At 41.7% G+C, this 14,951-nt stretch overlaps 1 protein-coding gene across 1 annotated transcript; it reads left to right on the top strand.

Annotated features, from left to right (window-relative positions):
- Positions 1-2,213: 2,213 nt before the first annotated feature.
- Positions 2,214-13,762, top strand: SMIM20 (small integral membrane protein 20). Its single transcript, XM_015595042.2, has 3 exons — positions 2,214-2,432; positions 12,316-12,372; positions 13,124-13,762. Exons 1-3 carry the CDS (start codon positions 2,324-2,326, stop codon positions 13,159-13,161), a joined length of 204 nt encoding a protein of 67 aa, XP_015450528.1. The 5' UTR covers positions 2,214-2,323; the 3' UTR covers positions 13,162-13,762.
- The last annotated feature ends 1,189 nt before the right edge of the window (positions 13,763-14,951 follow it).

The raw sequence follows: 14,951 nt of genomic DNA, 5'->3' as shown, positions 1-14,951 counted from the left end.
ACAGCAAGATGTCATGGAGGAGCACATCAGATTAGGAATCATGAGAGCTAAACCCCGGTCCTGGCTCCGCCAATGGTGTGTGAACTTAACTTCCGGTCTCTGGCTTTCAGCAATATGGTCTATAAAACAGAGTAATCTTTGACTTAAAGCTCATGGAACTATTAAGCAAATGAAATTACACTCATGATGATTTCATCTGGAACTCCTTCTGTTGTAAAAGACAGAACCCAACTCAAACTGGCTTTCGTAAAGAAGGGACTTTATTGGCTCATGTTACTGAGAAATCTTAGGGTAGATCCCATTTTAAGCACAACTGTCTTCAAGAACTCGAATGTAACATCAGCACCTGATTTCTATCTCTCAGCTCTCCTTCTGCTGTACTGTCCTCATTCTCAGCCTCTTAATGATGGTCCCCATCAGCTCAGGAGTTTTGTCCTCTCAAATTCAAACCCAGCTTTCCGGTAGCTGGGACAGACTATGGTTCATTCAACGTGGGTCATGTAGCCAGGAGGGTGCAGCTACATTGAATGATCAGGCCTGGGGCCTGTGCCAATAAACCCTGGTAATGAGGGAGCTTGATCAGGCTTGGTTATACGGTTAACTCTCAGAGCTGGAAAAAAGTAAGGATTGTGGTATGGGGAGAAGCCCCAGTTTACCTCATGGATTGAGAATGGGAGAAGAATGGTTTGCCAAAAGATATGCAGGATACTATTAACAGAAAGAGATGTGGATGCTGCTAAAATGACATATGTGCGTTACACTAGGGGATTTTTATGTCATGTGATTTAAAGCATGTATCATTTCATTCTCTCTTTGCTATGAAGTCTTCTGTCCTCACCCTAATAAGCTCCTGCAAGCCCCTGAGGAGCAGCTGCCTCACCCTACTGTCATCTGTCTTCCTCCTCTGAACTTCTGTTGCCTGCAGGACCAAATCACTCAACGACAACATCAAGTCATCAGCTATCTTTTTATGTCTATGTCCTGTCTCTTCATCCATGTGGCAGAATCCTGGAGAGCAAGGGTCATGTCTTATTCATCTTTGTGTCCCCTGTAGCACTTTGCCTTGTGTTTGGGGCATGGATGATAGTTCATAAATCTGCTGACAGATCAAACACCTGATTTATATGCTTCCAGAACCACGGGGGTAGAGAGTAACTTGATCCAACTACAAAATTAAAATGAAAGAGAAAACCTGTGCTCTTCCTACCATTTCTGAAACATCTCTTGTGGACTAAATAATGCTGATGAGGTCAAGACGAATATCCTCTTTGCTCCTCAGCCCCCAGTTGCTGGTATTCTCGTTCGAAAAGGATTAAGTGAAGAAGGCCCAAGAACTCTTAGTCTCAGCTGCCTTGTATACCCTGGGCAGGTCATATGCAGGGACAGCCCACCTGGAAGGATGGAGGATGGCAGTCGTTGGAAGAGGAAGCAGATGTCTGTCCTCAGTGGTCTTCCACCCCAGGCAATAAAGCAGAACCCCAAGCTCCCATTAGTGGGACTTGCCATTGGCTCTCTGCCCTGCGTTGATCCTTTTACTCCCCTACTCTCATTCCTAAGCCCAGCAAAGGGAACAGGGAGAGAGGAGGGATGGAAAAATTCAGTCAGAAACGGTCTTCTTGTAGCTTGGATGTTCAAACAGTATTCCTCCCAGACTAGTTTTGGTCCAGAAGCCTCTGTGGCTCGGGTTTCAGAAACCCCTCTGCAGGCCATCCTGGGCCAGGCGATTTACTCCTTTGTCTCTAATCCCCACTACCTCTGGGGAAGCTAAGCGGCTTGTCTAAAGCAGGGCATCTGAGCTAGCTGGGATTCCTTCACCTATAAAATGGGCCGACTAACGTGACGATTAAATCAGCGAGCCGCAGAGAGCATCCTGCTCGTGGTAGACAGTTGCTAAAATCAAATCAATGGGGAAAGAATGGAAAGGCTTGATTGGTAAAAGGAGCGGCAAAAGAGGTCAGAAGAGTCGTGGATGGAGCAGCTGAGGTGAGAGCCAGGCAGAGAGCAGGGCACGGAGTGAAACAGGATCCGCGGACCCCAGCGCAACAAAAGCTCGGCTCTGGAACCGCGAGCGCGCGCAAGGGGGGCTGTGGTGGGGGCCCGAGGCCCCGCCCCCATCCCGCGCAGCCCCGCCCCCAGCCCTGGTTCCACCTTTTCCGCAGTCCCGGCCACTGACTCCGCCCCTCCGCCTTTTAGCCCCGCCCCCAAGGCCCGGAAGCAAAAACCACTCCGCCTTTTCCCAGCGAGGTCAGGGCCCTGTCCGCGCGATCCTGGATTCAGAGAGTGCGGGACTCTCGGCGGGCCAGGGCAATCCCTGGCGGGCACCATGTCCCGGAACCTGCGGACCACGCTCATTTTTGGCGGCTTCATCTCCCTGATCGGCGCCGCCTTCTACCCCATCTACTTCCGGCCCCTAATGCGGCCGGAGGAGTACCGTGAGTGACCTCTGACCCAGCGTGGTGATCTAGCCCCAGTAACTCCCCACCCCCAATCATTTCCACGTGGGGACACGGAAAGATCTCGGGAGTCAGGCTGACCTGGGTTCGAATTCAGATTCTCTGCTGTATGTAGCTTTGTGACCGTGGACAAGTGACTCAATCTCTTGGACCCTCAGCATCCTCATCTATAAATAACTATTTCTCTCATATCTAAAATAAAACCATCTAGCCTCCCGTGAGAATCAAAGGTAGTAATGAAAACAGCCTGCATATAGTATGTCGACAGTAAATACTAATTCATACTTAGAGTTAACATTCACAGAACGCTTATCATGTGTCAGGTTAGGCACACATTGGATTGTTTAATTTCTACAATCTCACTTTGAGATAGGTATTACCGGTTTTACAGGCGAGGAAACTGAGGCTCAGGGGGGTTGTATAACATACCCAAGGTCACACAGCTGGTGAGTGGCAAGGCAAATATTCCAACCCAGGCGTCTGTGTCCCGAGCTTCCACACACTGAAGCTGGTAATGGTGACGTTTGGGATAGGCAGATAGAACCCTAATCACCCTGAACTTGAAGGTGTTTTTATTGGTATCTTCATTTCCACTCCCAGAGACGTCTGTGGGTGGAAATGTTTCAACCCTAAACTGTTAACTTGAGTTTTGAGTTTTTCCTCTCTTTTCTCAAATCTTTTTTCGGATTTCTGCTGTCTTCATTTTAAGCTGGTTGCTCACATGACAATGGTGAATACCCTGGGAGTAATTTTCCTTCTTAATCATTCAAGTCCTATCATTCTGAAAGCCAAATTTCCTTCCCTTCCTCGAGACCTATACCTCAGCAAGGATTAGCACTTTGATACATCTGAAACCATCTGTCAGGGAGAAAATATTAGGCATTAGAGGCTCATTTTGTTCTCCAGGAAACTTGAATCATCTCGAAGATGGAAGAGGGCCAACCCTGCCCCTTGAGAATATTAGCAGAGGCTGAAAGCTTGGCGATTTGAAGGGGAAAGCTCTGTGTAAATGCTTCTGCCCATTACAAATGCTACAACATTCGGTTTCTGGAGGCAGAGCGTTTTAAATACACATTCAGATTTCCTTGTAACTACTTTTTATCAGCCAAGATTGAAATGGCCTCTGTGCATTCTGCTTTCCAGCCTATGCACTATGCATGGGGAGTAAATAGGGCAGTATGAAGCCCTGCATAACCTTATCTCCATCATCTTTCCTTATTGGATCCCTGCCCCTGGCTATATTATGATGGCCTCTAGAAAGGGTTTTGTTTTGGATCCCACAAGAAAAATTTCAAAGACTAGAGCAATGGCTCTCAACGGGAGATGATTTTGTCCCCCAGGTGACATTTAGTTCTATCTGGAGATATTTTTGCTTGTAAGAACTGGGAGTGGGGTGGGGTAAGTGGTATATATTACTGGCATCTAGTGGATAGAGGTCAGGGATGCTGTTAAACTTTCCACAAGCACAGGACAGCCCCTACCCTCCCATGACAAAGAATTACCCAGCCCAAAATGTGAATGGATGGTGGCAAGGTTAAGAAATCCTGATCTAAATCAGATGATCAGGTTTGATCAGATGTGGGTTTGTGCCTGTATCCCAACAGCAGTCTTATGGGGAGTCTCTAGAATCTATGTTGTCTGAGTGGCTTGAGACAGACAAATCAGGTGAACATTTAGTGAGTATGGTCACAATATTTGTGTTTTAACTGCAAGGTGATCTATGCCTGCCTACTTTTCTGGTTCAGTTTTAATTGCTTTAGCCAACTCTTGTCTGAGAGTCATAACTGATTTCTTTATACAGAGAAATAATACTAAACAGCTAATATTTATTGGAAGTTTATTATCTCTGGCACTCTTCCAAGCATTTCATATATATTAACCCATTTAGTTCTCATAACAGCCCTTTGAGGTAGCTGCTATGTGGGCATCACCCCCATTTTATATGTGGACAAACTGAGGTATGGAACAGTTAAGTAACTTACATAGGACGAATCACAGATCTGGGATTTGAACCAGTGCCCTTAACTGCTACACCATGGCACCATACTGCCTTTCTGTAGGAGTGAGAAAAGAGAGTAAGGCAGATGGGGGCCTAGTAGATGAGGACCTTAAGCTAAGTACTTAACCTCACTGAGCTCAGACCGTTTCCTCGTCTGTAGTGGTGAAGTTTATAGGACCGAATTTACAGGTTTTGGGTTATATTTAGTGAGAGAACACATGCGGAAATACTTAGTATCGTCTTATATTAGGCATTCCATAAAAACATTTTTAAAAATAAGGAGCTACAAGGGCAGAGCTGTGAGACAAGGTGTTTTGGGCAGGTGGACAGACCTAGGGCTGCTTGGCATGGCAGGAAACGGGGTCCAGGCAGGTGAGGTGTTCATGACTGTGGGAGACAGCTGGGAGGATGGAGCGCCAGTTAATTTCAGCACCTTCAACTAGCACTTATTTAGCTTCTTTTTTTTATTTTTTTTTAAACCTGGATTTTAGTAGTTACCATATACCTGGCACTGTGTCAGGTGATGGGTATACATGACAGACCAGACAAGACACAGCATGTCTCTTCACCTCACTTCATCTTTGTCCAGTCCACTTCCCCTGCCCACTCCTTGGACACAAGCTGGTCTCCATGCTTCCACCAGGCCCCAGCAACTACCCATTCTCTACCAGCAGCCGTGGTGGTCTTTCTGGTTACTTTTTATTGCGCATTTCTACCGCGTTTGTGTCTGTAGTCAAAGAATGTGGACTATATGATTTTGATTCTTTGATATTGGTGAAGGTTTCCTTTGTGGCTTAGTACAAATCAATTTTTGCAAATGTTTTCTATGTGATTGGAATGATATGTATTCTCTGGTTGTTGGGTACAGATTCTATATATGTTGATTACAGATTAAGCTTCTTAATTCTGTTATTTAAATATCTTGAGACCATGTTATTAGGTGCACACAATCTAGAATATTCTGGAGAATTGTTTCTAATTATCATTATATAGGGGTCTTCTTTGTCCCAAATATTCTTCCCCCAGTCTATTTTATCTGATATTATTATACTTACCAACTTTCTTTTGGTTAGTATTTTCCTGGTTAGTATTTTCCAGCCTTTATTGTCCTTAAGCCTCATAACCAGACTAAGCTGGATTTTTTAATCTTATCATTTCTTTTAACTTTTAGATTGAATTCATTTTCATTTATTATGATTACTGATATATTTACATTTGTTTTTCTCCATCTTATTTTGTCTTTCTTATTTATTATTCTATTTTTGTACTTCCTTTTTTTTGTCTCCTTTTCTGCCTTTAAGGCTTCTTTTTCTCCTTCTCTACCACATAGTTTGAAAGTTTTACATTTTATTTATTATTTTATGATTATTGTTTAAAGTTACTCAATATCTTTACCCTCCTCTGAAATATACAAAGCCCTTCGAATGCTTTAGTCCTGTCCCACAGGTGTTATGTATAACTTCAGTCCTATCTTGTGTTTATTACTCCCTGAATCACAGTGTTTCATATAGTCATCGATTGTTTCTTTACCCACATTCTTTACTCAGCAGTCCTTGTATCTCATTCCTTTTTAGTTTCAGTTTTCTTCATTCTGAAATACATCTGTTAATATTTTCTTTGGTGAGAATTTGTAACTGGGAAAATTTATTCTTTTTGTCAGAAAATATATAGAACTCCAGGTCTTCTGTGGTCATTGAAAAGTCTATTGTCATGCCATTTGTTCTTTGAATTTGATCATCTCGCTTGATTAAAATACTTCAATAGCCCTCTGCTCTCCTCACAGTCCAGCTGGTGCAGGATCATTGAGGTGTTTTAATCCAGAGAACGAGGTGATGAGATTCACTCTTTATAGGCGTCTCTATGTAATGTGAAGGAGATGCTGGAAGGGTCAAGGCTGAAGGCAAGAAGGCCAGGTTCAAGAAAACTGTACTTCCTGTGGCCACAAGAGATAGGGAGAGGTGACTAGCCTGAACCAGAGTGACGTTTATGGGACTGAGGAGTAGAGAGTAAGGACTGGGGGGTAGGGAGTAAGGTTATGTAACTGGGGAGTAGGAAGAGGTGACTATAGCCTGAAGCAGAATGGTAGTATGGGACTGGGAAGATGTATTGAATTTGGGAGGTGTTTAAGAAGTAAATTCTACAGGGATTTGTGACTGATTAGCTACAGGGTGAGAGAGGGAAAGGAAGGAGAATGGCACTCAACTCCCTGGCTCCAGCAGCCGAGGAGATGGTGATGCTGGTCATTTACTAAGAAGCATAAGAAGGAATTGGTTTTGGGGGTGGGAGGATGAACTAGTTCACTTTGGGATGTGTTAGCTTTTAGGTATCAGGATGTGCTCTTGGAGATTTCCCATAGGCAATGGGATATGCCAGTTTGGAGCTGAGATCTTTGATCTGAGCGGGAGCCAGAGATGCACTGTCATCAGCATTGGATGGGAATCAGTGTCATTGGAGGTAAGGGTTCCCAGGCAGCATTCAGCGATTGAAAGAGACAAACTGGCCTAGGACCAAAATGCTGGTGAACACTGTTTGAAGAGCAAGCAGTCAGGAGAAAAGGGGCCCTCAGAGGAGACGGAGAAGGGGTGGCCAGAGCAAGAGGATTAAAAACAGAAGAGGCTGTAGTCACGAGCCCCACGAAGACAACTCTTCATGAAAAGGGATGTGGTCAGCAGGGTTAGGCTTCTTGGAGAGAGGAAGATAAGAAATGAAAATATCCATTAGATTGATCCAAAAAGTAAATGTGATAGGCCATTTTGTTAAGAACACTTTTGGCAGTTTCGTAGTAGGCAGAAAGCAGATTGCTGTGGATCAAAATGTAAATAGTGTATTATAGTGACTAAAGGTGTTTGGCTGTATGGGGAGGAGAATGACCATGTATTTGCAGCAGGTCAAAGGGTCTAGGGGAAGTTTTGTTTTAGTTTTGGCTGGGAGAGATGGGAGAGCAAGAGAGTCTCTCAACAGAAAAGATGCCAGAGAGAGAAGACAATCCATGGAGTGGGAGGTGGTGTGGGACCTTGAGATCACATGGAGAAGGGAGCCTTGGACAGAAGTCAGGACACCTTCCGCCGGTTCAGGAGGAACGGTGGGTACGGATGTAGCTGCATTAGGTTGGATGTTGGGAAGTTGTGGGCGCTTCCAGGTGATGACTTCTGTTCTCTTTGTAATGCATGAGGTCAGGTCATCTACGAGTGAGAGGCACGACCACTGGCCAGCCTCTCCCTCCCTGAAGCCCTCTCTTCTCTGGCCTTCTGTGACCACCCTCTCTGCCAGTCCTAGCGATGCTTTTTTGCTCCTGCCTTTAGTCACTTCTCTTAGTCTCTCGTTGGGTCACCCTCTTCTGACCATCCCTCATACATTTGTATTGCCCAAGATTCTGGGGAGACCTAGGAGAAGCCCACAATTCTTGCAGGGGCGGGGCTAGAGTCATCGTGGGCCATTCAGCTGGGCCAGCCTGACTGATGCTAGTCAGCCTGGTGTCCGGAGTATGGGGACGGGTAGGTTCTAGGACCTCTGCTGGAATAAGTCACAAAGCAGCAGAAAAGAGGAGGAAGGCTGTTTTGGTAAAATAAAGCCAAGGAGATCTTCCATGCTTTAAAAGCAAGCAAGCTACTATCACAAGACTGCCTGATTGGATTTCATGTTGACATTCAGTGTGATCTTCAGCTCTTTCACTAACTCAGCCAGAATTACTCAGCCTTATATAAGGTCAGTGCTACACGTGATATACCTTGCTGCTGAAATGAGCACTGGGGAGATGGCAATTGGCATTGGTGATCAGTGATCCCAAACCAGAAGTATGGGGACCATTGCGCTTCTGGAGGGAATCCCAGAAGTTGCTTTTAGCCCTCACCCTGTTGGCACAGCGTGGCTTGTCTGAAGAGCCGGCATTCAGGGATGAGTACAGATGCTGTAACTTGAAGCCTAATCTGTCTTTATATCTTAGAGCTAGACAGTGATCCTGAATATGGGTTTTAAAAAACAACATGCATTTTAGGCCAACCCGTGAATTGAGACTGAATAAAAGATCATTTTCTGTGATCCTGTTCATTTTTAACTTTAATTACATGTGCAGAAGCATAAAAATCATAGTTTTGCCAGAAACCCTGTGCTCATTAAGTCCTCTCATTTAGGTGACTTGTCCAAGGCCATTTATCATGTTAATTGCTGGGTGGACACTAGACCCCAAGGTAGACTCCCTACCTTGTCTGCTGCTTCATGATACCCTCCCTCACCTGGTAGCAAAGAGTATTTAATAGCAAAATGAAACGTCACATGGAAGGGCTGTGAGAACCTCAGTCCTGCCTCTCAGTTGTGTCTTTTGCTGCACCTTGCTGCTCCCAACTAAAAGTACATTGTACAGAGTCAGAATAGAGTCACAAGAAATCACTTGATGTGGAAATGATTCTTACCAGAAGGACAGTTCCCCTGTTAAATGCCAGGTGCTTAGAATATGCTTTTTATTCCTTTCACTATGGAGTCAGATGAGATGCACAGATAGACTAAAGTCATTTTCTAATGGATTCAATTAGACTCTCTGGTGAGGTAACAAGTGTTAGGATTGGGCGGAGCCAAATGCATCCAGTGGCCATTTGGTCCCCTCAACCCCTGGTTCATACTTAGCTTTTTTTCTGAAAGAATGTAAATCTTTTGTATTCCACAGCAATCTTCCCCTGAAATAAATCTTATACTTTTTAAATTAAAAAAAAAAAAATACCGGGACGTATTTTTTAAATTTTTTATATTTTAAAATTTGCTACTTTGAAAAAGCTGCTTTGAAATAATCATCATGGAACAGTCACAGTGTTGTTGGTCTTCCTTATACTTGTTTTTGCAGTTGTGTGTTTTTGTTATTAGAAAAAAGAAAAAACAAACCAACAGAAAAGACCTAAGAATTGTGCAATAAATCCTTGTATATCCTTCACCTAGATTTACCAGTTAACATTTTGCTTCATTTGCTTACTCCCCCATGTGTAAAATATAACATATCTATACATACATACATACATGATTATGTATGTATAATAGAATTATTACTATTATTTTGCTGGACATTTGAGAGTAAGGTGAAGACATTGTGAGCTTTCATTCCTGAGCACTTCAGCCTGTATTTTCTGAGAACAAGAACATTCTCTTACATAATCGCAATCCAGTTATCCAATCCAGGAAATTTAACATTGAAACAATGCTGTTATCTAATATATAGTCTGTATTTAAGTGTTGCTATTTGTCCAGTTACTTAGATTGTGAATCGCTTTTATTTTAACTGTTGGCAGGAGGAGATAGGGGTAGGAGTCCTTAAGTCATATTTTACACCTGGACAATATGGACATTAAATATAAAGATATGTTTTCCTTTTCAAAGCCTTAATAATATTAGGTGGATTATTTCACTACCATACAAAAAATCTGCCGGTCTGTATGCATAACGGTTAATAATATACCTTGGCCCTTTGACTAGAGATAAAGATCCTCAATTAAAACTACAAATCAAACCACCGCCTCAGCACCAGGGGGCAGAGTCGGGCTTGCTGAGACGATGAATGGGGACTATTCTAACCTGCATTGCAAAGCTCCAGGCCAGTGTTGCATATTTGCATTTTAATCCTTTTACTCCTGATAGAAACATGCTCACTACTGAAAAGTCAATAATTAGCTCACCCTGATTTGTTCATAGTTAAACTCCTGACTTCTGCATTGTCCTTTTCCTGATGTTTATAGACATTTGCTATTTCCCTAATGATAACAAAATAGAAATCTAACTGTCAGCCTCATCAAGATGCACTTGCTACATCCTGAGAGACCAGTTTGTTTTCCTTTTAGCATATTCCACATTCACAAATAGTGTCTTTGTGTCATATCATGAATTTATATAAGACTGTTTTGGCCTTAGAATATTTATAAAACATTAATGGATTAAAGAACCAGGGGATGTAGATAGGATACTAATACCGGTTATCACTTGGTAGGAACTGGTTCAACAAATCAGTTTAAATTGCCTGTCCAAGCCAAAAAAAAAAAAAGTAGTTGCATAAGGACAGGGATTATAAAGAGATTATGGTCTATTTAAAATAAATCCTCAGCCTCTCTCCAACCTCATTAGCAATTAGCAAGAAAGTGTGAAGACGGGGATTCCTTTCTCTTCGCTTGGTTCTCCATTGCATTATAAGGGGTTCAAACACAATCAGACATTTGGTCTCACAAAAGTCAACTTCCTTTGATGTTTGGCAGCCTGCCAGCTTCTTTGGCTTTGCAGTACCTGCCTCTCAGAGAATGTGTTCTAGATACCAGGATGTCTGATTTTCTTAAATCTGTGGGTCTGAAATGCTGTCTGACCATCGGTTGTTTTTTAAAAACTCGTCTCTTCCGTAATACTGGAGAATGCACCTTTTAGGTGTGAGAAATTATATCTTTTGTTCCCAGCACGATCAATGACTGTGCAATCTTTTAATAACTGGCATTTTCTAAGAGCATGTTTGAGACATGTCCATTCTTTGAGACTTTCATGTTGACAGTGTGGTAGGGCTCAGTCCTCCAGGACTTTACCTTCTTAGGAAATAGACCACCTTTTGTGTTGAGTTATTTTAGAAAGTCTGATGCCCTAGAGGCTCCATTATCATCCATTCTAGATGGAATAAGTCTTGGCATATCTTGGTCCAGAGTGTCTTGGTTGCCATTCACCTGCTGCTTTTTAAAGAGGCCTACTGAAACCAGCGGGCCATCGCCTGTAATGGGCTTCATTATGCTCTGTCTTCTGACTCTTAGAATTGGATACCAAGATACACATAATCCCTATTGCTCAATGTTTTATTTGCCAAAACAAAACTTAGCGCTGATAAAACTACCAGGTAGGTCACTTAGGATTGACTTTCTGTCACTTTGCTGGAGAAGCAAATTTAGTGAATGTTCAATTTGGCAAAACCCTATTTCTTGTACCTATATGCTTGTGTAACTTTATGAGAATCCAGAGGCCAGAATAAAGAAAACAGCCTAATATTAAATAAGAGCTAAATGTGAATTTAAAGAAACACTGTCAGCCGGATTAAAACAAAGGTCTGATTACAACATTTAATTACCATAATTTAGTAGTAAACATCCTTTGGCTCCAAGTCCTTCTCCTGAAAAGCCGCCATTTGTTTGTCAGGATACTTAAAATAATAAGTCTTTGTTTTCACAGACCTTGGGTTTATTCTCAGCCACTTAGAAAGATGTGTCAGTGTGCTTGAAGCCCACAGACATAAAATGCCCAATTTCTCTTGGCTTTCGCCTGTTGGACATCTCCAAAGAGATCCGCCAAGCTGCTGTAGCTGAAATGTGCTTTTTAATTGGCACCGCACCTGCAATCAATTAGCAAAGCTTCAATTACCCAAACCAAAGCCACCCACCCAAAGATTAATTTTCTGCTCTATTTCCTATGAAAAACATAGCATACTTAGCTCTGGGCCTAGTCCTTCAGTGGAGTACGTTTTAGACATATAAACTATATTGTTTTCTTGTTAATTGTACTTGTTCCTTCAATTCAGCAGCCTTCCCCCATAATATCACGCCTACCAGTTCTTTCAAAATTGTTCTTTTTCCGTTGTGTTGTTGCCTTTCCAAAAATGCTGAGCACACAGAGAAAAGATGTTAGTTGGGAACTTTTCTCTTGAAGTACAGCTTTCCTTTACTGAAGATACCCAGTCCTTTGGCTACAGGACCTAAGTTCCATAACCTTAAAGCTTTGAGTAATGCTGTCTGTGAATTTAATAGCAGTCATATGTATTAGTTCCTAATTGTCTCCTGTCATTGTCCCCCGTAAATACAAAGATTTCTACCACCACTGCCCTCCCCGCTTACTAAAGAGTCATTTTTCTGTTGTGTTTCTCAGAGAAGGAACAAGCAGTAAATCGAGCTGGTATTGTTCAAGAAGATGTGCAGCCACCAGGTAAACTTAACAGTCAAAACGAAGTCCCGGTTGTACTGTTGTGTTGTGGGGGGTTGTGTGTTTGCTTTGCAATAGGAAGAGAGCTTTTCAGTTTAGAAGCTAGACTGTGATCGTGCTATTTATTCACAACAGCTGCTTTTTCATAGGTGCCACCCCAAAATTGAATATTTCACTTCAGAATATTTTTTGCAAGTTTGCACATTTCTCTTTTTCATTTGATAAGTGGGCATAAAAAAGTCATGTGTGCAGTTAAATATGAAGCGTGAATAGCTGTTTTTCAGACTTATTTACTAAGCGCGCTTTTAAACACTACACTCATGGGAAAATACTGTTTACTCGTGAGCTGTTTTAATTGATGCAGATTCTGCTTTACACAAAAGCTCAGAAGTTCCCTTTATGGCTGGATGGTTAGTTACTTTGAGATGATCCAAGTTGGCTGAGAATGAGTGGTTTCCAGCTTTTTCCAAACTCTTGTAATCTACGGCAACATTCTTTTTTATTTAGTTAGTTTTTAACTGGGCCAGATACATACCTTCCTGTGGTGGAGCAATTTCTGAGCCATTTAAAAGTCTGCCGTGGCTTCGCAGCCATTCGTTGCATTCCAGGGTCCCGGCAGCTTGCTCGCACTGTCTCATGCTGCATGTCAACGGCACAACTCAATTCTGATGTCATTTTGTTTGTTGGAGGTGGAGGGAAGTGGTAGGAAGTTTAAAAATGAATCCTATTTTTATTCATGTTTTTTTTTCCATAGGGTTAAAAGTGTGGTCTGATCCATTTGGCAGGAAATGAGAAGGCTGCCACCAATTCTGATTATGAAAGTAGACATCTTCATGCTCCTAACTGCAGCCAGTCCAATAAATCACCTCTATAGAATGATGGCTGGAGAAGAAAACTCTAATGCCACAAATAAGAGTACTGTGCACGAGGATTAATATTTCTTTTCTTAAGGATCAAAAGTACCCTGAATGGATTACACTGTTAGGAAGGTTATCGTGATTTGGTATGCTTTCTGAAAATGAAACTGTCTCACTCAGATGTGTTTGGAGAAGACTTACTCATTATTCAGTCTCTACTGCTTACCTAACCGTGCTGTGAGATGAATGTAGAGACTTGGGAAGATCCTGGTTTATTTTGCCACCTTCCATATGGGAAACTGCAGTGAAAAAGCACCTTGCGGAGCAGCTTCATAGGGCTCTTTGAAAATGTTAAAGTTGACAAAACTTTTTACAAATAATCAATTTAGCTGAGCTATCTTGTCAGAGGTTGCTGTGTGTTGGAAAATAAATAAATATGAAGCAAGTCAAACTAAATGGGAATGTGTGCATAGATGAAATCGTGTTGGATTAACAAGTGAAAATGTGTATATTAAAATGATTTATTTTCACAACGGTGTAAGTTTTTTTGCAAATCCTTTCTTATGGACTCGTTAAATTATACCAAGAAGTACTATTTGACTAGATTATATTTGACTAGGTATTTGACTGTGTAGTGTTTGTCAGTTTGTAAAAATTTTAAAGGTAAATAGCAAATCTGTTAAGACAAACACTTATTGAATGTGATTCTCTACCAGGTTCCTCACCAGGTGCTGCAAAGATGTGCATAAGAATACTCATTTCTCTCTAGCGCTCTGTCTGGCCCCTTCCTAGAGTCTGTGCTTTTGAAGAGACATGTCTTTTTCAGTTTTAGATCCCCCAGAGTGCTTTGCATATTACTGTAGTCTCTATTTTTTAAAATTTATTTTATTTTTCAATTACAGTTGACATACAATGTTATATTAGTTTCAAGTGTACAACATAGTGTAGATATTTAGGTAACTTACGAAGAGATCACCCTGATAAGTCTGACAGCATACACAGTTATTACAGTATTATTGACTATATATTCCCCGCCCTGTACTTTGCATCCTCATGACTATTTGTAACTACCAATTTGTACTTCTTAATCCTGTCCATTTTTTCACCCATCTTCCCAACCCCCCTCCCCACCACATCTGGCAACCATCAAAAAGTTCTCTGTATTTGTGAATTTGTTTGTTTTGTTTGTGTACTTATTTTGTTTTTTAGATTCCACGTATGAGTTAGATCATACAGTATTTGTCTTTTTCTGTTTGACTTATTTCACTTAGCATAGTACCCTCTAGGTCCACCCATGTTGTTGCAGATGGCCAGGTTTTTTTCTTTTTATGGCTGAATAATATTCCATTGTGTATATGTACCACCTCTTCTTTATCCGTTCGCCTATTGATGAGCACTTAGGTTGCATCCATATCTTGGCTATTGTAAATAATGCTGCAGTGAACATATGGATGCATATGTCTTCAAATTAGTGCTTTGGGTTTCTTCAGATAAATATCCAGAAATGGAATTACTGGGTGCTTTGTCTCTTGTTATATATAGCCTTTGCTTTAAAGTCTATTTTGTCTCGTGTAAGTATTGCTAACTCAGCTTTTTTGTTGTTTCCATTTTCATAAAATGTCTTTTTCCATCTCTTACAGTTCGTGTTTGTCTTTTGATCTGAAGTGAGTCTCTTGTAGGCAACATATGTGAGGGTCTTGTTTTCTTGTCCATTCAAGCACCCTA

Source organism: Pteropus alecto, unplaced genomic scaffold (genome assembly GCF_000325575.1).
Source record: "Pteropus alecto unplaced genomic scaffold, ASM32557v1 scaffold5, whole genome shotgun sequence".
Lineage (NCBI taxonomy): Eukaryota > Metazoa > Chordata > Mammalia > Chiroptera > Pteropodidae > Pteropus > Pteropus alecto.
This window is presented reverse-complemented; position numbering and strand designations above follow the sequence as displayed.